This window comes from Lacerta agilis, chromosome 6 (genome assembly GCF_009819535.1).
Source record: "Lacerta agilis isolate rLacAgi1 chromosome 6, rLacAgi1.pri, whole genome shotgun sequence".
Lineage (NCBI taxonomy): Eukaryota > Metazoa > Chordata > Lepidosauria > Squamata > Lacertidae > Lacerta > Lacerta agilis.
In genome coordinates, this window is record NC_046317.1 from 43,403,443 (window position 1) to 43,429,924 (window position 26,482).

A 26,482-nucleotide genomic window follows, 5' to 3' on the forward strand; every position below is an offset into this window, starting at 1 on the left:
ATGTTAACAAAGTATGTCCCCAAATATTCAGACCATTATACACAGTCAACAGGAGGTGCAGTAGCTCCTTGTGGTGTGATACACTTTCACTACAGTCCACAGGAAGCTAGATTTATCTACATCCCATTGAAATCAATGGGAAAGGGGACAGTTCTCTTCATTTCACTAATATTTAGGCATGACTCAATTGCACGCACACACACACCCCAGATTCCAGTCCTCCCTCTGTAATCCAAGACTGCCTGCAGCCACAAACTGATGGTACAGCCTAGTAAGGCCTGCTCTCCTTTCAGACAATCATCCGCCTCATCAAATTAATGCTTACAAAGCACTTTGCAGCTTGCCCAAAGTTCTGGAAAGCCCCATCCCATTGGCCAAAGGTAAGACTGTTTGTTTGGGCCTATGTGGCTTAGCCAGCTTTGCTCCAGACTTTAGTCTCCCATTTTGATAGGCTCCTAAATGAAAATCCAATAATATTTTAAGCAGAATGAGTTCCCATGAAAGACATTTTAAATCCCTTGGCTCATCATACCTGTCGAGGAAGCGGAGAGATAGAGGGAGGAGGGGGGAAGAGAGAGAGAGGGAGGGAGATAAAGCACCACACTCTCTTCTCTTCCTAGAGGGGTAACTCTTCCTGTAACTGTAGTTTTACTCCTCTGAGCAGAATCCGCCCCTTTCCCATCTTGCCGATGGAGGACAGCGGCAGCTGCATCCCACTTAATAATGAACATGTAAATAGGACTATGGGCTTTTGAGTGGCATAACCCCTAAGTCAGGGAAGTTCTCCAAAGCAGCTACAGAAGGAATAAGACTTTATTCCCAGCAGTGAGAATAACTGATAGGGAACTGAATGAGAGCAGCTCATGCAAATGCTTTCCGAATTAAGCTCCATCTGAAGTTAGAAAGGACGGATGATAAACACCCTCAGCTTTAAAATGGCAAAATATGCTTTGCAGGCATGAAGCTGGAGCAGTAACAAAACAATCTGACATAATATTAACAGCAAAGCATTTCTTAGGCGCTGGGCTGCGGTTACCTAAAACTAAAGTCCATTAAAGAGCCCTAACTGTTATTTACACTTCTAAATCTTAAAACCATTAACAAAAGCCACTTAATTCAATTACTTTCCCAGGGCACCGCCATTATTACATTATCGGAGCAACGCTGGGTTACACACTCTGTGCGCGTGCAGGCGCCCCCTCCTCCTCCCTCCCTCCCTCCCGCTCCTTCCCTCCTCCCACCGCCCAGATCTTGCTTCCCCTTCTCTGCTGCTGTTGCGTCGAGCTAATGGGGTAAAGTGAAATGATGCCTGTCCCCATTGACAGGTTTATGAGAATTTAATAAAGCGTGGCATGGATAAAATGAGATATTACAAGGTCGCGCAAAGCTGATTGTCTCCGACACGTCAGCATTTTTATGCCCAGATATTGACAATTCCCAGCCTAATCAGGCTATTTGGCTGGAAATATGTTTTTTATTATTATTTTATTTTGTGTGCTGAAGGGGCTTCTGGGCTTTGCCCATCCTTACTGAGGCCTGGAAAGTTGGAGAAGGGTTGCACCTCAGCAGCAGAGAGCATTCTCTGTGTGTAGAAGAGGCAGCATCTCCTGGTAGGCCTGGGAATATCTGCTGTGTAAAACCTTAGAAAGCCACGGTCAGTCAGTGCATACAAAACTGAGCAAGGTGGACCAATGGTCAACCTCTAGTCCTCTCTATATTGTCCTTGAAACTCTCCACAAGCCACAGTTCCTCTTCAGCTAGGCCAACTTTGCAGCCTCCAACAGTGGTTGTGCCTGACTGGAATATGTCCTTGAGCCTCTTGCTTGTCTGGATGGTGAACACTTTATATGTTGGAATGCAACTCAAGTTTGCATTGGAAGCTGATGTGTCTGCATAGAAACAAGTAGACAGATGACCCTCCAAGTTTTCTAGACTGCTCTTTCTGACTGAACTTGTGCTGACCTTTCCTCAGGTGCTAGAATGCTGACCTCATTTCTTTCTTTCTTTCTTTCTTTCTTTCTTTCTTTCTTTCTTTCTTTCTTTCTTTCCTTCCTTCCTTCCTTCCTTCCTTCCTTCCTTCCTTCCTTCCTTCCTTCTTCATCCTCCCCTTGGAAGAGGTGACATCTTGCTGAGATGCAAGAGTGAGTACAGTTCAAGGCACACACCCCTTAATTAGACAGAACTAGGATCTTTCATGTCAATTATGCATTTCCTGTAATAAACATAGATTTCTTATTTTCCTCAACTCAGAGTCTCGGTGTGGTTATATCCAGAGTCAAGTGTCTCCCTCCAATAGGGATTCAATATTAAGTTCTGTTCTGCTGAGCATTTTAACTCCAAACACCAACGCATAAAATGTAGAACTACAAAGGGGTATTGCTTATGTCCGAATTGCTGCAGCACCTGGCATCCCTTAAGTGTCCAAACAAACAGAGAGGTCTTTACATGGAGCTGCAATGCCCAAAGTATTGGCATGACATGGGCGTAGCCAAGGGGGACAGCTGCCCCCCTAAATCAATACAAATCAATACAAATCTGAGGTTCTGCCCCCCTAACAAAAGCCTGTCCCCCCTAACAAAACGCCTGGCTATGCCCATGTGGCATGAGACTATTTTCTGTGCCTCAATGCTATAATGAAGCTGGAACCACAAAGAGACGATAGACGAGTTTCAGAGAGGGATCTCTCCTAGCCCCACGTGGAAATACTGGCGATTGAACCTAGGACTTTCTGCATGCAAAGCAGACTTTTTACCACTGAGCTACAGCCTTTTCCCAAACCCGCTCCAGCCTTAAAGTGCTTCAAGTGTGCCATCTATATATTTACTTGCGGCTCTGTGTAGTGCCAGTTTATAATAAAGCAATCTAGTCTTACATTCTCCCCACTCTTTTCATATATGTCAAATTCACTGGGATGGGCACTTCCCCTTGTCGAAGAATTTAAAATTAAAACCCCTTGCTCCATTAGCCACTTTTGTTCACCCATCCTTCAGCAGACGCAATTCTGAAGTTTGGCAAGACTCGCTGTACAACCTTGTTTCATTTCAGAATCTCAAGTTCGCCCCCTAGTGATATAATTTGAGAAATAACTCAGTGTTTTCTGCTTATGAATGAAAAAAGTCTGTGCCTTTCTCTCAGTGAGACGGCCATTCATATCTTTCAGCATCACACAGACATACCTATAAGGGTGTGTGTTTTGAGAGTGGGAATAACCATGCTAATATATTGCAGCCTCATCCTTTGCTATAATATGCACTTCTTCCCTTGACTTGCTTGCACTGGTGCATGGAGCCAATCAATATCCTTGGAGCAGCAGCCTCATAAGGTAAAGTTAAAGGGACCCCTGACCATTAGGTCCAGTCGTGTCCAACTCTGGGGTTAAGGTGCTCATCTCGCATTACTGGCTGAGGGAGCCAGTGTACAGCTTCCGGGTCATGTGGCCAGCATGACTAAGCCGCTTCTGGTGAACCAGAGCAGCGCACGGAAATGCCGTTTACCTTCCCGCCGGAGCGGTACCTATTTATCTACTTGCACTTTGATGTGCTTTCAAACTGCTAGGTGGGCAGGAGCTGGGACCAAACAACGGGAGCTCACCCCATCATGGGGATTCGAATCGCTGACTTTCTGATCAGCAAGCCCTAGGCTCTGTGGTTTAACCCACAGCGCCACCCACTTTCCTGGTGCATGGAGCCAATCCTTGCAGCAGCAGCCTCATAAAGAACATCAATAAGAGCCATGCTGTAGACTAGCATCCCGCTTCTCAAAATGGGCAATCAGATCCAGACCCAGGAAACTTGCAAGTCGGACTTGAAGGAGAAAGTTCTCTTCTGCTGTTGCACCCCAGTATCTGTAGTTCAGTCTCAGACTGCTTCTTTAGCTTAGAGCATTAGTGCTGTTACCCCACCAGTGGGGAAAAGGTGCCTGAGCAATGCTATGCAATGGGCCTGGGGTGGGTGGGTGGGTGTTCAAATGGGTGGAATCACCAGCAGCACCTTTCAATCTGCATTAGAGCCTGAGATGGAAATATATTGTAGTAAAAGGCTGTTGGCAACAAGCAAACAATATAATCTGCTTCTGATCCTTCATTTCCACCCTTTAAATCCACATTTAAGGATGGGGTTGCTAATCAAATCCATTTTAATAATGGTGAAACATGGAACCAAATTAAGAATAAATACCTATTATTTATTTTGGATCAATGTATGCAAAGGATTAGACCTATGAAAACCATGTCATACACACAGGGGGGTATGCTACCAGTATTTGCAGGTAAATCTATGAACTATATTGTATGTTAGTCATGTGGTAAGCAACATTATTATATAAGAATACACATCAATTCTATGTGTTAGCACATAGAACTTATGGCAGCAGTTTTACATGAGAAGAGTGAGCAGATCATTCTTTCTTATCACATTACCCAACTGTGTGAACTGGAAAGTGGCACATAAATCCACCTTTTTAAAAAACAAAAAAAATATGAAATTGTTAAAAGTTATAAGAAAATGTTTGGTCTCTAGACTTGATCTATGTTGGGATCACTTGCTTTTTTGTTTTACTAATTAGCAGATCCCATATGGATCTTCCCCCCCCCATCCCTTCAGATAATAGGAGCCAGGGGGCATTTTGGTTGGGAAAATGCTTAAACTCCCTCTTCCAAAGCTCCACTCCCACATTTTTCAAAGCAGATGCCTAAGGCTAAATAGAAAGGGAGTGAAAGAGGGAAAATATTCTTATCATGCATCTCCAACATCACATCTAGTTTGGGCAAGTGCTGCCAAGTTGCGGGTGTTTCCAAGTGTCAGACTTGCTAGAATCACAGGCCTGGAGCCTGCAAAACAATCTGAGATGGTGCCAACTCCTATGACCAATAACAGCAAGTCCAAACAGGCCAGCATGGTCAACAGGTGGGACAAAATGCCAACTGCTCCAAACAAGCCAATACTGTGGCAAGTCCTTAGTGCTATAAAATCTTCTTCCTGTTGGTACTAAATCTTTAAAGGTGCTGCCACCTGGAAACACCTGGAAGGCAACCTTTTAAGGTGGTTTGACATAAGAAAATTGATGTTTAGGACCTGAATGGATACATGCAGTATTTTGTGCTGAAGTACCAGCTATTCCATCATTCCCTGGGGCCAAAGATATAAAAGTGGAGCTAAGCCACTGAGAAAATGTTTAGGTGGCATGGTGTTCTCAACAGGCCATAAGAGAAGCCCTTGCTAGATCAGACTAAAGGTCCCTCTACTCCTGCTTCCAACAGTTGCCATCCCAATGCCTTCATCCATTGGTGGTCCCTGTGCGAGGCCAAAACGTGACGCCCCAGTCCAAAGCCACCTTCCCAAAGCTCATTAAGGGAGGCATCAAGCTGGGAAGGAAGCACAAGGCTCTGGCAGGGTCCCAGAGCCCTCCCTCCTCATTTCTAAAGCTGAGCAAACACTTAGACTAACTAGACTTTGGGAAGGAGGTGAAAAGGCACCTCCTTGGCACCTCTGCACACTGTGCAGGGGAACCGGCACTGCCATAAAACCACCTCTGCTGGAGGCCACTCATGGCAAATTGAGGTTCAGTTTCTTCTTCTTCTTCTCCTCATAGAAATTATGCATCACTGTTGAAAATCAACTCAGAATGCATCCCAGAGATGGCAAAAGCAAGCCACCCTTGCATAGATTCCACCAGCATTCTAGGAATCATATCATAATAACCATCTCATCCTGAAAAAAATCTGCTTCCCGCATCTTTGTCTGCTTCACAATTAAAGCCTTTAAATTAGGTTCTCCTTTTCACTCATGCTTTATCTTGCCCAGCCCAAAGGGAAGTAGTCAAATTCTCCCTGGTTTAAAGGTTCAGAAGGGAGAGATAAGTAAGTATGTCTTGACTTGCAACATAATCAGCTCTTGCACCCGATCAGCCTTTTGGAATGTAAATGTATGCAAATCTTCGGCAATAAACCATCTCCGCCCCTATCTCTTGCTCTCTTTGGAAGGAGAAAGCAGGAGTAATCACAGTGCAGTGGTGCTGGGCAGAGCATTTCTGCTGATGAATGCAGCCAATAATAACATAGTTTTATGTATCATTAATTCTCTCTGCATTCAAAACAATAACTTTCTCTGAGTGCAGATAATGCAGTAATCACTCACAATTGCCAATAGAGTTATCGGCATTCAGCTGTGTAAAACAACGTCCAAAATGTGTTTCTTAGCCACTTAAACACACACACACCCCAACTCTCACTCTTTAACATTCACATTAAATGCAAAGCTGCACAGAAGCCCAACTCAACGAGTCAGCGGCTGATCTTCAAATGGGGGCTAGCAAGGCAGACCACTTCATGTGTTCTCACATAACCACAAAATGGAAGCTAAGAACTGTAAATCAGTCTATTCACTTGTTTATTGCATTGTATAGGACACCAAGAATGGGTGCCTAAAATGTTGACAAATACGGTAAAAAAATCCCTACTGATTCTGATCTTTCTGGACAATTGTTCTCCCAGGCACACTCCCCAAACTGCCCATTGCTATTTTTAATCCTCACTTTTGTTCTGGTCAATGTTGACTGACAATCACCAGCAAAATGTGCTGAGTGTCACTGTGCTCTCTCAATGGATAGTCCCTTTCACTTGTTACACATGTGAAGAGGGGGCTCTGTGATCAAGGTGTAATGGGTCCCCATAGTTACGTGGCTTCCTTTGACACCACTGCTCAGATATTAGGCATGGACACCAGCAGAGGGAAAGCCAATGCATGTAGGCTTCCCCTGGACCTGGGACCCAGAGAAATCAAGTGTTCTGTTCCAGAGAGGTCTACATGCATAGGCTTTCTCCCTGCAAGCATCCAAGTTTAATATGTGGATGGCAAGCAGTGAGGAAAGTTGTATAATCTCAGGGGTGGAGCCAGTGGTATATAATATATGATGGCAGGAGAAGAAGTGGAGCTGAATGGTTCAGCAACTGCACTCTTAATAAACTAACATCTTATGTGCTCAATAAATGCTCCCCCATAAGAAAATCCCTTCTTCTCTGCCTTTTGACAATTGTTAATTCAATCTATGCAGGCCAAACCTCTTTTAAGAAAATAAAGCTGTCATAGCTGCAAGCTAGATTGTTGTGTCATTTCGCAGAGAGCTGGATAATTTACGTCCTAGACAGCAGGTGGCAATTTGGCTCAAGCACTGCTCTAAATACTTGGAAGGCATCTAAGAAGCACCTTAAAGTCTTGAAGGCTTGGGATTCCACTCCCAGCTCTGCTGCAGCCTTAGGTGCAAGTTACAATCTTGTAGTGTCACTTTGCAATTCCTAAAATGAAAATAAAACGGATTCAACACACAGGATTGTTGTGAAAGCAACATACAAAGTTTGTGGAGCATTTTATACACTTAGTACTCTAGTTGTATGTCATTGTTCCTTCTACTTAATCGGAATAAAAAAGAGGGGCATCCATAGAAGACGTCTCCTCACGTATGTAGAAAAATGTTGGCTTTGAATTTTTAAAAAGAAAAATGGGGAGGCAACAGGTCAATGAGAACTGAGCATGCTCAGTGGCCTGCATGTGCCATGAAATGTCGAGAGAGGTTCAGCAACAGGTGAAGAAGAGAGAGAAAATGAGCCAGAAAAAGGAAATGTGAGGGGAAGGAGGGAGGGAGGAACTAGCCTGTTCAAATCCTAGCCAGTTTGTAGAATGACTGAATAACAATAGAAACCATGGTGTTGTTATATAAATTATTAAAACACTGAATTAAACAGTGTCCCAGCATTACTATTTTTCAAATGTATATATTTATTGTTGTAATGAATAAAAAGTGAATTCATTTAAAAACATTATTGTGTACTGACTTCATAACAGTTTTCTGTATTTTCTCAATTAATGGAGCCTCCCATTATAACAATTAGCATGGGAAAGGGCACACAAAATTGAGATTTGAAAGGAGTCCTCATTCTCTTAAAGGTTGAGAACCCCTGCTGTAGACAATACTGAGCTAGATGGACTGATGGTCTGACCCAGTGTAAGGTGACTTCCTTTCTTCATTTGTAGAGAGAAGGTGATGGTAAAAAGAGAGAGAAAATAATATTAGATACTAGATAAGCTTATACTCTGTGAATGAATAGAATACAAAAGCAGTATGCAGCTAATCAAATCAGCCTACTACTGATCCCTCTTCAGTCAGTTGCAGAAGGTCAGGGGGAAAAGTAATTCAAAAGAAATGCTGGCACCAAAGGTGTGTTTTCTTGATAGTCAAGATTGCTTACCTGAGAGAACTACCTTCTTTAGAGGCTATGACCTTCTGTGTTAGGCTCACATGGCTTTCTCCAGTCTCCTTTGGTGGGACAGCATCTCCACCTCTTTCATGAAACGAAGGCATAATTCATCCTGCCATGGTAATGCCACACACTGAACTGCCACAGGGAGCCCCACAGCACCTTTCACAGCCTGCAAGAGATGTTCAAAGAGCAGAGTTACTGGGAATGCATAGGCTCTGGGTCTCAAACTTTCTAGAGTGATGCACCCTGATCCTGGGCCTGTTTCCTCTGAAGTAAATCCCACTGGCTTTGGTAGGGCTTACTTCCAAGTAAGCATGCATAATGGCAGAAAACTTAGGGTCACAGACTTCACCCTCTGAAGACAAGCTCTGAAGACTCCTGATCTCTCTCCCCCCCCTCTCTCTATACATATACATATGTGTGTGTGTGTGTGTGTGTGTGTGTGTGTGTATATATATATATATATATATATATATATACACACACACACACACACACACATATATATATATATATATATATATATATATATATATATATACACATATATATATATATATATATATATATATATATATATATATCTGCTGCCTTGGGGGCTTTTGGCCAAAATACATTTTTTTAAAGCTGCTATTGTGTGTCTGCATGGACAGGGAACATCAGGACTGCTCTCTGACCATGAACTGTAGTCAATGTTCAGGGTAAGTTGGGCTGTTAGCCAAATAATTCACCAGTGCTGCTATCCCCTGTCTTTTGCTTAAAGATGACACCCAATAATTTTGCAGTAGTAATAAACATGTGGCAGTATTTCACAGGGGACATGAAGTACTAGACAGTATTTCAAAGTGACATGTAGCAGTCACCATTTAACAACCAAGGTCCAAACAACATTACCTTAAATGCATGGCCACCCCAAATCCACATCTCCTGTAACTGTTTAGTAACAACGTATGTGGGGCATGTCATTGTCATGCACAGTGTTTCTCCATTTCCATTCCACATCATTGGATGTCGCTTATGAGGGATATGAAAAATCTGAACATGATGATGGCGTTGCATCATTCATGCCCTTATAGCAGTTAGTATTGGACAATTTTGATAGATGACTTGCAATAGTATTTAATTCGTAAATTTATATGTTATATCATCTTAACTCATTTATGCAATAGACAATTTCAGGTGTTGATGTCAAAGTTTGTTTCTGAAATCAAATGCCACATTGTGAGATCATACGGTTTGACATAAAAATCCAAGTTTTGAAACCCACTGAACTTGAAATGTTCAGCTCAGACATCGCTTAAATACAAACTACCTGTGTTGCAATACAGAATAATCTGCTCAAATACAGCCACAACACGTGGCTAATGAATATAGTAAATGTTTTATTATTAGTAGTAGAATGTCATCCAAAATTTATAATTCATCAACTTCAAAATAATATATATATATATCAGTCCATAACCAAGAAGTATTCAATGTATTTGAACTGCTTAAATCCAGGCAGACCTCTTTCAGTCTCTTATCCCAGGGGTCACCAAAGTGTCCTCGGTGCTGTCCCAGCTCCTCTTCATCAGCCTCTGTAACGGTAGTGACTGGCACAACTCCAGCAGGAAAGTTCAAAAGATTGTACAGCATGGTATACGAGATGGCAGCTGGAAAAAAGAATACACAGGAGCAGCAGTCTAGATGGAATCAAAGAAGAAACAACGCATACACACAGAGAAAACTATCCCTGACCTACAGCCTGAAGTGGTAACAGGTTAGCCACATTAGTGAAAACGAGGCCCAGTTTACAGACCCATCCCAGAAAATCAGGAATAGCTGCCCTGCCTAAGTGCTGCTATTTCTCCATTTGGCTTATAATGGAGAATGGCAAAAACAGATTCTGGGCCTTACTGCAAGTCCAGTCCTATTTCAGAACTGTCCTATGTCTTGACAGATATTCAAGGATCTTCATAATGATTTTTAAAAAACATGAATGAAATATACATACTCTGTGAATAATGAGGCTTACCCAATAGTTTTGAGGGGTAACTAAGATTAAAGGCAGGTCCCAGAACTGGACAGAGGACAACATCAAGCTCGCTTTTCTTCCACTGGTCAACAAACTGTTTACGATAAGCCTGAATGTGCAATGCAAGAGCATGTTAGAGTTTAGGTGAGCAGATAGAAAGAGTCCGGAAATTGCAGGGGTTGTTATCTGTTGAGAACAATACTGCCAACGTAATCCACCTTATTTCAAGTGACATTTCTCCAATACATAGATATATCCATTAAGCTGCATACAATATCTCTATTGAAAGTGAATTAGCTTGGGTGCAGATGTAAGAGGGAGGTGCCTTTAAGAGTCTCTCAGGTACCTTGGGCCTTGTTCATTTAAAATTTTACGGCTCATACTCCCTCCCCAACCTGCTCAGTTGCTAAAGTGCAAATTTAAACCCTGATTAGATGACAAAACTAGCATGTAGGGCTGTGAACCAGATTCGACTGAATTCTGAACCTATTTGGCCCGATTTGCATCCCATCCAAATTTGGTTGAAGCAGGTACAAAATACTACCAGTCTGATTGGCTTGTACCAAATTGATTTGTAGAGGTGTGTATAGATAGATCTATAGCTCAAAACAGTCTCTCGGAAAGCCAGACAGAGTGTCTCCAAAGTGTTGCAACTGTTAATCACAACAACATATAAGGAGAACACAGAGGTGCCACCTTTTCTGGAGGATTGAAAGGACCGGTTTGCCAGATGGCTTCCTCAACTCAGTGTTAGAAGACAAAGCCAGTATCTGAAGTAGAGCTTTAGGGTTGGCTATGGTTTGACCTAGGAGCAGAAAGGTTGCAGACAGCAAAAGGCAGCAAGCTGAAGGCTGATTTCTGTTTGAATCCAAGGCTGCAGCTATGAGAGGCCCTTTGGGGTGTTAGTGTTGTGAACCCTCCATTGTAGGCTCAGGTTGTATATATGTGTAACTAAACCATATATCATAAAGACACCCCCGTCTCCACTGTGCTTCATTCCTAAAAGGAAGCACAAACCCTGGATAAGCACACCTGGAGCTCCTAGAATCTTGAACTGCATTAAGATTGGGGTGGCATGCAATAATATATTCACAGAGATGTGGGCACTACTCTTAAAATTGGTTGCAACCCTTGGAGTGAAATTCATATAGCACAGTTTCTGTATTAAAACTGATTTCTCAGCCCAGATTAAGCTTTAATTTTTATTTGTCCTTCCCCACCACCACCACACACAAAACATGTTACCATCACTTTGTCATTCAGCTCCCACAGGCAATTCACAGACCTGAAACATGCAAGACATAATAAACAGCTGATAATATTAAAATGACAGAAGACTGTCACTGCAAGATCATAAGCATGAGCAAGGTCATAAGCAACTAAGACAAGACAAGCTTGAGGCTGGCCAAGACACCCTTATTGTACAGACTATCATTATCCCACATTCTAGAGCATCAAAGTTCTATTTAACATAATGAATGCCTTTTATTTTCAGACCTCACTTCCAACTCCAAAGGGTTCCTGATTTTCATAGTGTTATCTGGCAGTGTTTATTCCTGGAGTACCACAAGCAAGTGATGCTGAATCTGAAGTCATATTAGCTCAAGGTTGCACAATACTGGTAAGACTTTGAGTTAACTACAGTAGCAGGAAATCTAGCTCAGAAGGAGATTGGCGAAATCAACCTCCCCGCCCCCCCCCCATCTTATGTAAGGCACCATCCCTTACATCTTGTGCAGGCCTTATTTCTGTATGTTTGTCAGAATCTATTGCACCTCTTACCTTACTCCACACAGTGCATTGAGATGGCTGGCCAGTCTTGGAAACTAGAATGTAAACAGAAGTACTTTACTATATGCAAATATACTAGCCAGAGGTTACTCTTGCTCATGGGCCATTGCAGTCCTGTCTACCAGCTCTACAGATTTCTATAGGCTATCTGGCTCCAACAGTAGGTCTACCACCTCCTAGACTAAGCATGATGGAGGATAGAACTAGCAATATCTGGCCTGAGATGAACAAACCAGGTGTCCACCTGGACTTTCCTTCATTTCAAAACTGCAGTTGGAACAGAGTCTTAACAGCCAGTTACTTGCTAGATCTGCTATTTTTATTTCTGTTCCAGCTGCTAAATTCCTCATTTCTCCTGTGTACTAGATTGACAAATCTGCTATCTTTCTTTTCTTGTGCCTACCATCAGAACCTCTGTCCCTCTAGTTTTACAATATTTCCCACCCCTCAATACCACAATGTCCTGAACTACAGTGATAAGAGTTGTTCTAGATAATAATGGAAGTAATTAATTAATTAATTAATTATTAATACAGAATTTGTTTATTTATTTAATATTTAATTATTAATACAAAATAACCACCTAAAATGAATAACCTCCTAAACTAGGCCTTTGTCCCTCCAGATGTTGTTGAACCGCAACCCCCACCATCCCTAGCAATTGACCATGGTTGCTAAGGGTGATGGGAATTGTAGGTCAGCAACATCTGGTGGACTAAAGGTTCCCCACTCCCAATCTAAGTAAAATGGTCGGGCCCTACAATATCTCAGAATAAATCAACTCCAAATAGCTTCTGTGGTACCTCTAGTGGAAGAAATGGACATAAATGACACACACATTATAGCTCATTTCTCATTTTGCACACAACATTTTATAATAAGAACATTGTTCAAAAATGTTGTTCTTAAACTTCTCTCTGGAGCAGGAGCAGCAGCAGCAGCAGCACAAGATTAGTAATATAAATGAAACCTAAAGAGGTCGAAGACTCACCCAGGGTTTGACAAACTTGGCCAAAACTTTCCTCACCAATTTTGGGATTCTAAGATGAGCCACTTGAGGTTTCAAGCATGGGTCGACTATATCTCTTTCACTGGAGGGCAACAGAGGAAGAAGGTGAGATAGGGTGATCCAGTTCTCTTTTACACAGAAAACATTGATTTCTCACAAAAATGTACTCCAGCATGATGGTGATGGTGATGGTGAAAACAACAACAACAACAACAACAACAATTTATTTTTACCCCACCCATCTGACAGGGTTTCCCCAGCCACTCTGGGCGGCTCACAACAGAATGTTAAGAACATGATAAAGCATCAAACATTAAAAACTTCCCTAAACAGGGATGACTTCAGGTGTCTTCTAAAAGTCAGATAGTTGTTTGATTAACATTTAAAAAAAAATGCTCTCCTGGGATGTGGTGACTACAGCCACTCAATTAGATGGTTTTAAAGTGGGGTTAGACAGATTCATGGAGGATTGGACTATCAAGTTGCTACTAGTTAAGATGGTTAAATGGAACTTCCACATTCAGAGACAAAATACCACTTGCTGAGGAACAGTGGAAGTGGGATATCACCTCATGTTCTGCATTTGGGCTACCCAGAGGCATTTGGCCAGTTCCTGTGAAAACAGTATGCTGGGCTCGATGACCCTTTAATCTGATTTGACAGGATATTGCAAGGAAGTTTCCCATGCTAGGAATGCAGTATTAATTGGCAAGTCCCTTTCCACAGTACTGTTGAACAGTGAACTAATTTGACTACTTCAGAGTTTGACTCTGAAGGTTGAGACGTACTATGCGGCAGGAGGGGAGATCATTGGCTGCTCCACCCTCAGGCAGTGAAATGTCTTCAACCAGCCATGCCTTGAATACCTTGACAGCATTATTTGATTAGGGTTCTTGTCCTCCTCTTTGCTCTTCCCTTATAGTGCCTTTTAAGATTCATAGTTACTTACAACATAGCCAACAGAGTTGAGCCACCATCAGCAAAAAGGCCTTTGATATAAAGTTCATCTATGGCATAGTCCACTGAAGGTGGGGTGAAGGGAACGAGCTGCAAAAAAAGGGTGGATCATTGAGCAAGTATCAGGTGCCAATTCATTGACTCAAAGTCTTCTTTCACAAGCACACCCCAACTTTCTGCTCCAGACAGAGGTCAAGATTAATTCTTTCCCCATCTGCTGTTTGCTCAGAATGCAGAAACATGCACTGAACATCTTTCCTTCCCAAGACATACAAGATACAGGAGCCTATGAGCCAAATTTGTAGTGTGCAGTCCACCTCCACCACCTTCCCCTGCCACTAAGGGTGGGGCATGATAGAGCAGTAGAAGACTATGCATGGTGTGAAGAAAGCGGTAGAGAAAAGTGTTTCTTCCTCTCTCCTAAATCTAGAACCCATGTGTGTCCAATGAAGCTGAATGTTTGAACTGGTACTGTAGAGAGCCAGGAGGGAATTAATTACCTCTGAAATGGCTATTTACCCCAAAATGGAAGGCACCGTGAAGCTGACAAAGACCTTTTTTTAGATTTTTCCAGAGTTCCAGCTTCCAATAAAACTGTATCCTGCAGGCTAAGCATTCTGTCCTCAGTGCTTAACAACAGCCATTTGTAGACTGCTTCCGGAACTGGACTGAATGTGCTTTGTAAGTAGAGCTAACCATCTTGCAATTGACTTTCTTTGTACTTGGCTACATAGATAAATGCAAAGGGCAACAGTCCCAAAGGTACACACCGTATGGCCAGCTTCTTGGAGAAGCTTCCTGGTTTCATGCACAGCCCGCCTCATACAGGGAGGGAGCAAAAAATAGCCATCAGTGTCATAATAGCCAATCCGAAGTGGCGTGGAACTAGAGTATACCTAGGAGAAAAGAGAGAGAACCTTCAGGTAATATCATCAATCGATGGATAGATTTGGAATCAATGTGTAGAAATCAGAATTGGTGGGAGTGGGAAATTGCTTTCGTACTGTGCATTGAACTAGAAATCTCAAAGATCACAGAGCTGCTACCAAAACCAGCAGCCGTATAAACAGTTAAACTAGAGCACTAGAGTAGAGTATTGGTTTGGGATTGGGGAGATTCAGAATAGTCATGAAGCCATGAAGCTTATGGGGTTATCATGGGCCATTTTTCAGCCCAGGGATGGGTAACCCTTTTCATCCTAATGTCACATTTCCTTCTGGGAAATCTTCCAAGGGCCACATACCAATGGTGTACAGTGCCAGAGGCAAAAGTGGGAGGAGCAACTAATGTGAACAGCAATGTCTGTACACAGTAGAGTAGTTTCTACAAACACTCACACACCTCTCTCTGTGCTTTATCCCAACAAGCAATAAGTATTCTCAGAGTTCAAGGACACAAAAACCAAACCCTTAATTGTTATCAGGAATTGAAATTTAAAGCAGAACATATCCTTTAAATTGAAAGGTATTATATAAAATTGCTTGGGCTTGCTTAACACTCATGGGCAAAGCTCCATTATTTGTTCAATGTATGCAAGAGCAGGATAATAATGCTGCTGTTTACTTTCAGTGTATGGAGAAGTTACGGAGCTGTTTACTTTCAGTGTATGGAGAAGTTTTGGAGCAAAAGAGCAAAGTGGGGAATCAAGTTAATGCAGAATGAGTAAAATTAATAGTAGGGAAAGGGGGAGACAGTTCCTAAGGCAACATGGCTTGCTACCAAGGCACTCTCTGTAATGACTCTGGCAATGGCTACCAAATTCAGGAGCAGTGTCTACAGCTACAGGAGCAATGTGGCTCTCTAAAATATCACCCAAAATATTCCCACACACTGAACAATTCACAATGTAATCTTTTATGTACCTCTTCATTGAAAAACACAGGCGGAACAAAGGGGTCCAGCTGGAACATGTCATCACATAAGAGAGCCTTCATGCACAGAGCTAGACTTTCCACATCCCTTGCCATTGGGCCCACTGTTCCTGGAACTACAATTGAAAAGAGAAGGTGAACATGGTTGCACATCATGCACAACCCATAGGATATGGGGTTGTCAGATATGGAATGATGACCATCTAACAGAAGTGCATTCTAATCCCTAAACATTTTTTTTAAGTTTGCATTTTTTAAAGGCAAAGAGTGAATGAATGAGTGAACATACAACTCAAATAAATGGGTGAAGAACCCAACTGAAGTATGGTGGGAGAGAAAGTGAGAGCAGGTTCCTCTTTTAACTTGCTAGTCAAAAACAACATAAGTTTCAAGCTGGAATGATACCTGGGCCAGACATTGTTTAAATTTTACCCAACATTCATCACTTTGGGGAGATCATATCCTCACCCCACCAATGTGGTTGAGAGGTGTCTTTCAACTACACATTCAACCACCGCACCCACCCAATAATCATCCTGCCACAGCACATACATGCGCTTTTTGCATTCATTCAAAAGTGACCCTTCAGACCTTTCTGAATTTGGATAGAAAAGGAAGAGGTCCTTTACCTGTGAGTATTCCATCAATGGGGCCCCTTACTCCTGAATTGCTGTAGAACAGAGAAATGTCAGAACATGCAGCTGGTAAAAAAAAAAAGTAAATCTGATACATGGACAATTCTGCTGCCACCAGAACTACTGCCAGCTTCTTGGAGGATGGCCACCCAAACAACACATTATGTTAAATCCATGCTCAGACTGGCTACTTTTGTTGAAAGAAAGCATTTGTGGAGCCCTAAGCCATATCAAGGCCCTGCCTTGGTTTCCTGTCGAAAATCACCCCCAGCTATTTGCCCCAAAGGTGCTATTTACCAGACATGAAAGCAATGCCATAAACCAACTTTCCCCATGAAGATGCCTTCCAGATGTTTTGGACTATAAATAACTCTCATGACCTAATGAAACCATCCAAGGTTTTATTCTGTGGTTAGTTGTGACAAGAAAGATACAAGAATAATAATGAAACAGAACCTAACCTCTTCAATGGGAAAAAAATGAAATCAGTTCACTATCACTGAATCAGATAGATTTCCCCAATTATTAATTGAATTTATATCCTGCCCTTCCTTCTGAACGAAAGGATATACACAATAATTCATCAGAAGCAGTTTTCTTAGAAGCAAATTTATGCAAAGAATGGAAAATTGTCTTTATGTAGGCTGCTGAGTCAATTACTTCACACTCAGTTGGGTGAAATCAATGTCCATTTGCCGAGCTTCTCCAGCTGCATAAATGGGTTGCTGCCCTGGGTGTGTATTTAGTTTTTAAATATATCTGCTGGGTTGTTGTTGTTGTTGTTGTTGTTGTTGTTGTTGTTGTTGCACTTTTAACTGGTTTTAAGCTTTTTTAAATTGTGCATCACCTTGAGATGCTTCTGTGTAAGGTGATTAATAATAATGAACAACAACAACAATTATACTATAAACTGAACTATGCATAGTAAAGATTTTTTTAAAGGAAAAGGATTTATGGGATTTGAGAGAGGCTGGCATTGTCTGTGTGGATGGCTTGATGAGTATTGCAATCAGCATAATATTCACATGCATTTGCTATGGTAAAACCACCATATGGAAATGGGAGTAATTTTATGGCTTTAAACCATGCTTAACCAGGATTCCTGGCTTAGCATGGCATCCGAATCAGGGATAATTATGTGTTTTGCTTGCACAAACCACAGCAGGTAAGCTAAAACACACCTTAGCTTCACATCACAGTTTGTTTGGAAGAAAAAATCCTACAACCCCCAGTTTGGACATAACACACCTTATTAAGTCAGATATTATGTTGCAAACTGAGTCTAAAGATTTTGTGAATATAGCCATGTATACTGTTATTCCTGCTATTGCTTAATGTAATCAATATAATTTGTGGGGATGGGAGAAGGATGAGTGACTTTTTGGAAAGGTGGTTCTGCAAGGTTACCAGAATCAGGAAAAGCAAGTTCCAATGCCTAATAGTGATAAACAAGAGGTTGTTTAACATTAGATTAAAGGAAATCCACATTCCTTGGGAGATAAGGCTGCACATGCCAATTTGCTTAGACCCTCAAAGCACTAGGATGAGAACAGAGATTATGATCTTTGAGTTATGTAGCCAGAAAAGGCTTTGCATTTAGATGGGGGTCTGAAAGATGCAAGGATCTTGCAAGCTCAAAAACTTTCCATGTCAATCTTGCAACACAGATCATATCTACAATTAAAACTGCACCACATAATCAAAAGACTGAGTTGAGGGTATAAGAGTTGTGGCATCAGAACAATCTTTGAGTGAAGATCACTGCAACTGCCCAAGAAAGGTTCACCATGGCCCAGCTCCACCAACTCTTGAGCCATCTTCAAGTTCACAGTACTGTAAATATTAACTATGGTTTACCACAATTTTTAAACTGTGCCATCGAACAGATCACTCCCCTATGAATTTCGAGAGCTACTCAGGAAATCATTCCTCATCTTTCCCAATGAGGTCTCTAATACTTATATTATGAGAGAGAATTCTCATGCTTCATAACAACAAATGCCAATCATTTGCACAGTAGGCGATATTTTCAGTACATACCTCAGCCTACCTGCTGTTGGCTTCAGCCCACAAAGACCACAGAAGCTGGAGGGTAGACGGATACTTCCACCCAAATCTGACCCAAATCCCAGGATGGACCCTCCAGCAGCTATTAGGGCACCTTCCCCTCCAGATGATCCACCAGGGCCTCTCTTATGATCACTAGGATTCACTGTCTGGCCAAAAATAGAGTTGCTGCAGTCATAGCTACAAGATGGTAGAAATACAGCAGTTACCCATTTGTTTGTTAGAAGGCAATCCTCAATGCACTTGCTAAAAATAAATGCCTGTTCAACTCACAATGGAACTCCTTTGGTCTAGGTTATTAGAATCAGACATCCATAATGCTGGCAGATAAGTAGCACACAAAATACTAACACCCTGTATTGGATATGTGCCATCAACCAGACTATAATGGGCTGAAAATAGAGGGCAGGTACAAGCAGCCATATCTTGGCAACAAGTTTAGGCAGGCCAGCCCACTGATGAGGCAGGGTGAGGCACTCACCTTGAGCTGCAGAAGCCTCAAATGGCGAAATAGGATATACCACCCTTGAGTTTAGGCAATTTTTTTAATGCCCAAGCAACAGAACTGTGGTACTGGCCATATTCGAAAGAGCAAAATTACTCATAATACTAATTTAGCCTGGAATTTCCAAGAATGCATTCCATTGTAGAGCTACATTTCAAAATAGGCTATCAGGCCCTAGAATGGTTGACAGATCCAAATAACAGCAGACTTCTGTATTTGCAAAGATAGTGGAATGGCCATCATAGGTTGTATTCAACTAACTTTTACTGAGAAGAGGAGACACATGGAAATTAAGGAACCTAAATTAGTCATGGTCGTTAATCTCAATGGATCTACTCTGAGTAAAAGTTAATTAAATGCAACCCATGTATCTTTCTTCCCTAGAGGCCTCAGTGCAACCTGATACCTGACTAGTACTCAATGCAGTGTCATCTGAAAATGTCTGTGGCCCTGCTTCATCTTAAGATCCTTCAACCCACGTCCCTCTCACCTATGCTAGATATAGAGACAAAGACTTGTCCCTGTTTTAAAACATTTATTATTATTATTATTATTATTATTATTATTATTGTTGTTGTTGAATTTCTATACTGCCCTATACCCGAATGTCTCAGGGCAATTCACATAAAATAACAAATACATAAAATCAAAACAAAAACAATCCAATAAAAAAAAACCCAAACACTGTTACTATCTACACTCTTTGCATCAAAGATGACTGCAAACTCCTGGAGGAACAAAATAAACACAGTTTCGCCATCTGGAAAGATGGTCACATTACATTTGGTGGCCAAAACCAAATCATTGGCATTGTCCAACACTTCCTCCAGCTTGCTAATCTTCTCCTTCTCCTTTAAAAAGCTACCATTTCCAGAAGTCTTCCAGCTGCTCACCACCCAGAGCAGGCAGCACTGTGGGACTTTCTAGGGAACAATGGGAGCAGATGATGTTCCATCACTCTTGGAGGGAATTGAATGGCCAACCTGGGTGCCCACAATGTTCACATGGTACATATCAACCTATCTCATACCCATCACTGGTGATGAATAATGTGCCTCAGGATGTCACATTTTGAGCCAGTGCAAAACTTTTACATGTATGATTTCATTTTGTTAAAAAGTCAGAGTGAATTGATTCAGTACACAAGGTTGGCTTGCACCGGTACACAAAAAAGCATATGTAACTTACTTCAGTAAGGATTGTGGGACATTGGTGATTACAAATGGATTTGCTCCCTGCCTTTTTAACACCTCGACCAGCACACTGTCCTCTTCTGCCAAGGCACCAAGTGACTGGACAAAGCCACATGTTGATAAGTGACCCTAGAAGCAAAGGAGTTGTTAAATGCCTGGGTGGTTGTGGTTGTTTTCCAAACTATTAGAGAAACAGTTCTAAAACAAAACTCTGAACTAGCTCTGTATTTTGCTAACTATCCAGAACCATACCCTGCTTAGGGGCATTTTCTGCCAGGTATTCTAACAAAGAATTCTGTGCAACCTGAACACTTTGCACTACCATTCTTAACACTTTGCACTACCATCTCAGTATACGCTGCAATATCAAATAGCTGAACAGTCAACAGTTTTTTTTTGTTGTGCTCTGTTTTGAAGTTCTAACCATAATCTTACAAAACTTTCTTATATGAATCCCAGATTTGCTGCCCTAGGTATTTAGTAGTCATACTTCGGTCCATCTGCACCCAACTCTAGATAACCATTGTGACTCAGAGAAATGGAATCACCTTATATGCAATGTGGTCCTTGATACTGACAGGCACACCATACAGCAAGCCCCTTCCCTTCTGTTTCTTCAGCTCCTGGAGATGTTGCTCACATTCTGGAATGAAATGGCGCACGCAGTTCACCTCCCAGTGAACTGCTAAAGCCTTTTCAGTGAAAAGCAAGGGAAACAAGGTGGAGAATGAATTAGTAATAGATATGTGTCCCTTTGATACAGTGTTTTGCATTCTGCAGATATCTAAATCCAAATGAGCTTCTCTGCTACGTCAACTCTAAGCAAAACTAGGAGTACAGGGGAAGCCAGACATTCCAACCAAGATACCTTTGGCGGGGCGGGGGACGTAATGTGTCTGTGGCCACACAAAAACTTACTAGCCTGGAAGAAGCAATACTTAGATTCTTACAAATGAGCTACTGCATACTCTGATTCTACAAAAATGCATCCAACAACAGATTACTGCACGGTTAATATTAAAATACTGAATCCTACACAGAACCGGCTCTATCATTAGGCAGAGTGAGGCAGCAGCCTTGGGCAGCAGATGCCAGAAGGTGGGGAGTGGCACCAAGGATTCAAGACAGAGCTGGGAATGTCCTGTGGCCTGCCTCATTCACCCTTGCAGCCTTTAGGAATAGTCGAGAAAGCTGTTCTATGAGTGATGTAACTAAGATTCAGCTGCCGGTCCAGTTAGCTTCTGTAAATGAAATTTGAGAGGGAAGAGGAAAGTGCCATTATTTCCTCAACCTCAGGCAGCAAACTGTATTGGACTGGCCCTGATCATACTCTTGTTGCTCCCACAACCCCCAACTTACTGAAGAGCAATGGATCTTAACTGTGGGAAATCCAGCGAGAGAGAGAGTAAGTGATCACGATCTGGCAAAACTATGCTTTAGACCTGAAAGTGCAGACTGAGACACCCAAGAGCCCAAGACCTAAACAAGTATTCCTAATTGTAAGAGGTGGTGTTGGGAGTTTCAACTAAATTAGGAAAAATAAGTTTGTGCAAATTTACTGAAATAATCCTGATTGCATAGTGCAGGGTTATGCCCAAATATTTTGGCTACTGTGAATATGGGCATTTTTTCCTAGAGAGACCTATTAAATCAACTATGTATTGATTTATCTGAAAATATCTCTGTACTGCCAAATACATCTTTAAAAGTATCAAGATGGTGAAGAACACAACATATCATTCTTCTCACCTTTTCCATGTAAGTGTAAAGGACACTTTCTGGAGACAAGGACCCTTCCTTCAGCTTCTCCACTAGCTCTGCCAGAGGCAGAGAAAGGACATGAGTGGCTTGTACCCCAGGATTCTGTGGAGACAGCATACCACAGGGTAATTCTCATGGACTATGTGGAGAGGGGATGGGGAGCTGAGCCCTGGGGCCTCTCTATCCAGCCCTCAGAACTCACCTCCTCCTTAGGCCACACCCCTCTCCCAAGGCCACACCCCTCTCTGGCACTGAGCAGCAGTCTCCTCAAGTGCTCTTGCATGACACTCATCTGTGCTTGAACTTTGACAATGACTTCTGCATGCATGCCTGGATAAAGACTGGAGAGATGTGGGGGGGGGGGAGTGTGGTATACACACTTTTGATGTTTTGCATAGCTGGAGTGCGCAACCTACTGTAAAAAAGGCAGGAATCATATCGCTTGTTTTGTCTGCTCCCCAACCGCTTCTCCCAGACCATCATGGGCATGTTGTCTCTGGAAGGATGCCCTCTAGGGCAGTGTTTCTCAACCTTTTTCTGACCGTGGCTCCCTTCCAACTTTATTTCTTTCCTCCCCTGTCCTACCAGTAGAAAGGTAGCTATTTTGTTTATAAACAGAACATGTTTTATTTATAATTTTTATAATTATATAACTAATATAATTTCACCTGTGGCCCCCTTGGAATATCCTGGGGGGCAGTGCCAGATTTATGTATAAGCTATAGCTTAGGGTTCCACTCTCTTGGGGGGTCCCAAAAACATTTAAAGGGGGGAAAACTGGATGTACATTTCCAAAATATAAGATAAAAAACAAATAAAATAAAACCTACATACAGCAACAGTGTTTTGTGTTGTGTGGGCTCCTATGATGTAAGTAATGGGCCCCCTGCCTGCTAGCCTGCTCCCTAAAATATCACTGGTTTGCTCATTTCTATATATAGGGTGCCTACATTCTGCATGGACTGGTTGCAAGGCAACATGTACAAATGACTTTAGATACCTATTAGGTCCATAAATTACAATACAGCATATATTCAACACAAAAAACAGTGACAATTTGTTGTTGACAAAGGACAGCTAGACCAGTAGCTTAGGGCCTCATCAATCCTAAATCCAGCCCTGCTGGGGGGTCCCAAGGGGCCATATCCCCCCTCCAGTTGAGAAACACTGCTGTGGGGAATGGAGTCTTTGAACTAATAAGAGTTGTCCACTCCTTCTGTAGAGTTTTGCTAATGTCAAACATTTACCACTCTTTCCACTTCAGTTGTTCCCAGACAACAACAATCAAAATCTGATCATACTAAAAATTTGATTTTTCACTGAAATTCTTTTCTTCGTCAAACAATTATTCCAACCTATGTCGCTATAACAGAAGTCTACAGTGGGAATATCACACACACATCCGAGAGATGCATACCTGCTGTTTAAACTCCTGAACAACTTTTTCCATTTGATCCAAGCCATGGTCTCTCTTCCTTCTTGCCTCTTGTATTTGTTTTTTTATCCTATTCTGGCCCATCCATTTGAGTGCCAAGAAAGCTGCAGCTGTGCTGCTGGTCAGAGCAAGGACAATGTGAAGGTCAATCTTAACCTGGGACCATGACTGCCTCAACCATTCATGGATCATAGTGGAAGCACTCTGCAACTTTCTGGAACCAGATCAGCGGACAGTATTTGGGGATTCTGAAAAGGCAGCACAAATAATTCCATCAAGCTACTCTATATGCACTGTTCACCACTAGCTGCAGTTAATTTCATATGTCCCAAAATGCACAGGAACACATTTACAGCCTTCACCTCAAGTGAATGCTGACAATGAACTTGGAGAGCAGGACTGGCCCAAGACATTTTCCTCCCTGAGGCAAAGGACAATATGACACACACACACACACACACACACACACACACCCCACAATTCCATGTACAGAAGCCAACTGCACCAGCAGTCAAGCCCTATAGTTCTTTCAGTAGAGCATGAGACTTTCAACCTCAGGGTCGTAAGTTCAAGCCCCATATCAGGCAATTCCATGATTCAAAACTGATGATGACACAGTGGTGGACTTTCGGTTTTGAAATTTCAGTGGCACCCTGTGCGATGCCAAAACTCAGCACACACACCCGTCCTTCCTCTCGCCTTCTGTTCTAAGTCATTGTTGAAGCACCCCTGTGGCACCCTCTCAGCTCAGCTCTCAATGTGAGTGAAACAGTTGCCCCCCCCCAAAAAAAAACCTGCCTCTGGATGGAGCTGAATCCTCCTTTGCACCTGAGACAGCAAGCAAGATTAGATGTCTCAGGACAAGCCATGTGGCAACAGAAGGAAATGGCTGGGGAATTCAAGAATGGCTGCAGGCTGCCACTGCCCTGCTAGCCTCTGCTGCTGATGGACACTTCACTTTGCCTAATGCCCTACTTGGAAGTATGAACTTCAGGTGTGGTTCTGCGTGGCTGAATGCAACAATAAGCATGTTTCTTCCTTCTTCCCACCTCTCTCTCCCTCTTGCCTCAAACACATTATAAGCATATTTCGTATGCTCAACCTATGCTATTTAGCTGAAATGTAATGAATTTAAAAAAAAAAAAACCTTTTCAAAATAAGCAATTTTAAAAATAAAAGGAAATGCCTCATTTGGGTTAGAGTTCCACATGGTGATGGGGGGGGGAACATGTTTTTCTACATTCTAAGTAGATAAATAAGGATGGAAGTAGTTTAACTCTCCCCTGGAGGCCTTCTGGAAAGATTCTCAGATAGCCTTATCAGTAACTCATCCCTCCTTTCAGTGGAACAAGCAAAGGACTCTGAATACAGAGTGCTTGACACTGTCCTACAATTTCACTGCCCAGTACCTACCAATTGTAAAGTGGACACAACTAAGGCAGGCTCACCAAATACATACAGAATTAGGTGCTTTCTCCTCAGTAAAATATTACGGAGTTAATTACTACATGTGCCGATTTAATAAAAACAGGATTTTAATTCATTTAAAAAATAAATAAATCTAGCTTTCCTGCTTGGATAGTGCAAAGTTGAGGACCCTGTGGCCCTCCCGATGTTGCTGGGCTGCAACTCCCACCATACCATTCTGAGGCTGATGGGAGCTGGAGTCCAACAACATGTGGAAGGCTGCAGGGTCCCTATCCTGGAATAGTGAAGTCATCCAGTTTCTACCTCCTGCCTAGCTCTGGACATATATGGGCAGAGTTGGACATACATACATACATACATACATACATACATACATACATACATACAGTACATTGTCAGCAGCCTATGCATACACACAGAGAGAGAAAGATCCCAGCATGTGCACATTGAAAGAAACAGCACAACAAGCATCTGCTATGCATGCAGTAGATTCAACGTTAAATCTCCAGCATTTCCAGATTGGTTCTAAAATCCCAGAGAGTCACTGCTAATCAGTGTAGTCAATATACTGGACCAATGATCTGACTCAGTATAAGGGAGCTTCCTATGGACTCCTGGAGACACTGCACTGCCTTCCTTCTTCCTCTGGCTCTACCCTCCCTTTTCCTTGTATAAATGTGCATCAAGTAGACTCTTGCCCAAATGCACAGCCACATAAGTCAAATTCTTAAATCTCACTTAGTCTTTCTCACACTCTCTAATTTTCTTCCCTTACAAAAAAAGCCACACTTACCTTCTCCTCTAATCTCCTTCTCTTTCCTTGAAGCCGAGGAATTGCCCAAGCTGTTCAGCATTCAGAGTGGGTGGCACCAGGGAATTCAGCCAATGGAATAGGGGTTCGGCAAGTGACCTTTTTCCTTCTTCAGGAAGCACTACATGTGTGTTTGTTTCAACCAACTCTTACAGCAGAAATCCAGTAATTTGATTCATGAGGAATTACAGTGCAAGGTTGTTGTGTTTGACACAAGCTCAGAATAGTTCTGGGGCTATAGTACAGACTTCCAGCCTACAGGATCACCATTTCTAACAACAACATAAGGTAGGAGGAATTCAACGGCTGAAGCTTTCCCAGTTCAGAGATGCAGTAACAGGGAAACAGCCACATGTTGCATTTCTGCCTGCTGACTGGGGGGGTGGGGACCAAGTATTAATAGCCTACCATTAGGAATTAGCCCTTGCTGTGTATGTCAGGAGTTGTTTTTTTAAAGGAACTCTGATTTGATCTGTTATATATTAAGAATCCTTAAATCCATTGGGTCAGCAAATATGCTCCAGTGAGCTGTGACAGAAGTGGGATGGGAGGGTATCCAAGAGAGTGATAGCAAATTGGAACGGTATAGTCTGAAATTTGATGCTGTACTTGTATTTGTTTGGTCATTCATTGTTACGGTAAGATAGGAGTGCTCAGGCTGCTTGTTATTGTCAAAGGGGAAAAAAATCATCATTTGCTTCTTTATTTTGAAATGTTCTACTGTGCCTTCATTCAACCATGGATTCCACAA

At 42.1% G+C, this 26,482-nt stretch overlaps 1 protein-coding gene across 1 annotated transcript; it reads right to left on the reverse strand.

The window, feature by feature from the left end:
- Positions 1-6,426: 6,426 nt before the first annotated feature.
- LOC117048427 (vitamin D3 hydroxylase-associated protein-like) lies at positions 6,427-25,772 on the reverse strand. The gene is made up of 17 exons (XM_033152230.1): positions 25,714-25,772; positions 23,475-23,740; positions 22,046-22,159; positions 20,845-20,988; positions 20,292-20,425; positions 18,572-18,778; positions 16,526-16,566; positions 15,888-16,012; positions 14,796-14,921; positions 14,018-14,115; positions 13,051-13,150; positions 12,051-12,094; positions 11,514-11,553; positions 10,269-10,377; positions 9,761-9,906; positions 8,243-8,423; positions 6,427-7,291 (listed from the first exon to the last, which is right to left on the reverse strand). The coding sequence occupies exons 2-16, from the start codon at positions 23,682-23,684 to the stop codon at positions 8,289-8,291; spliced, it is 1,773 nt and encodes a 590-aa protein (XP_033008121.1). The 5' UTR covers positions 23,685-23,740; positions 25,714-25,772; the 3' UTR covers positions 6,427-7,291; positions 8,243-8,288.
- Positions 25,773-26,482: the final 710 nt, after the last annotated feature.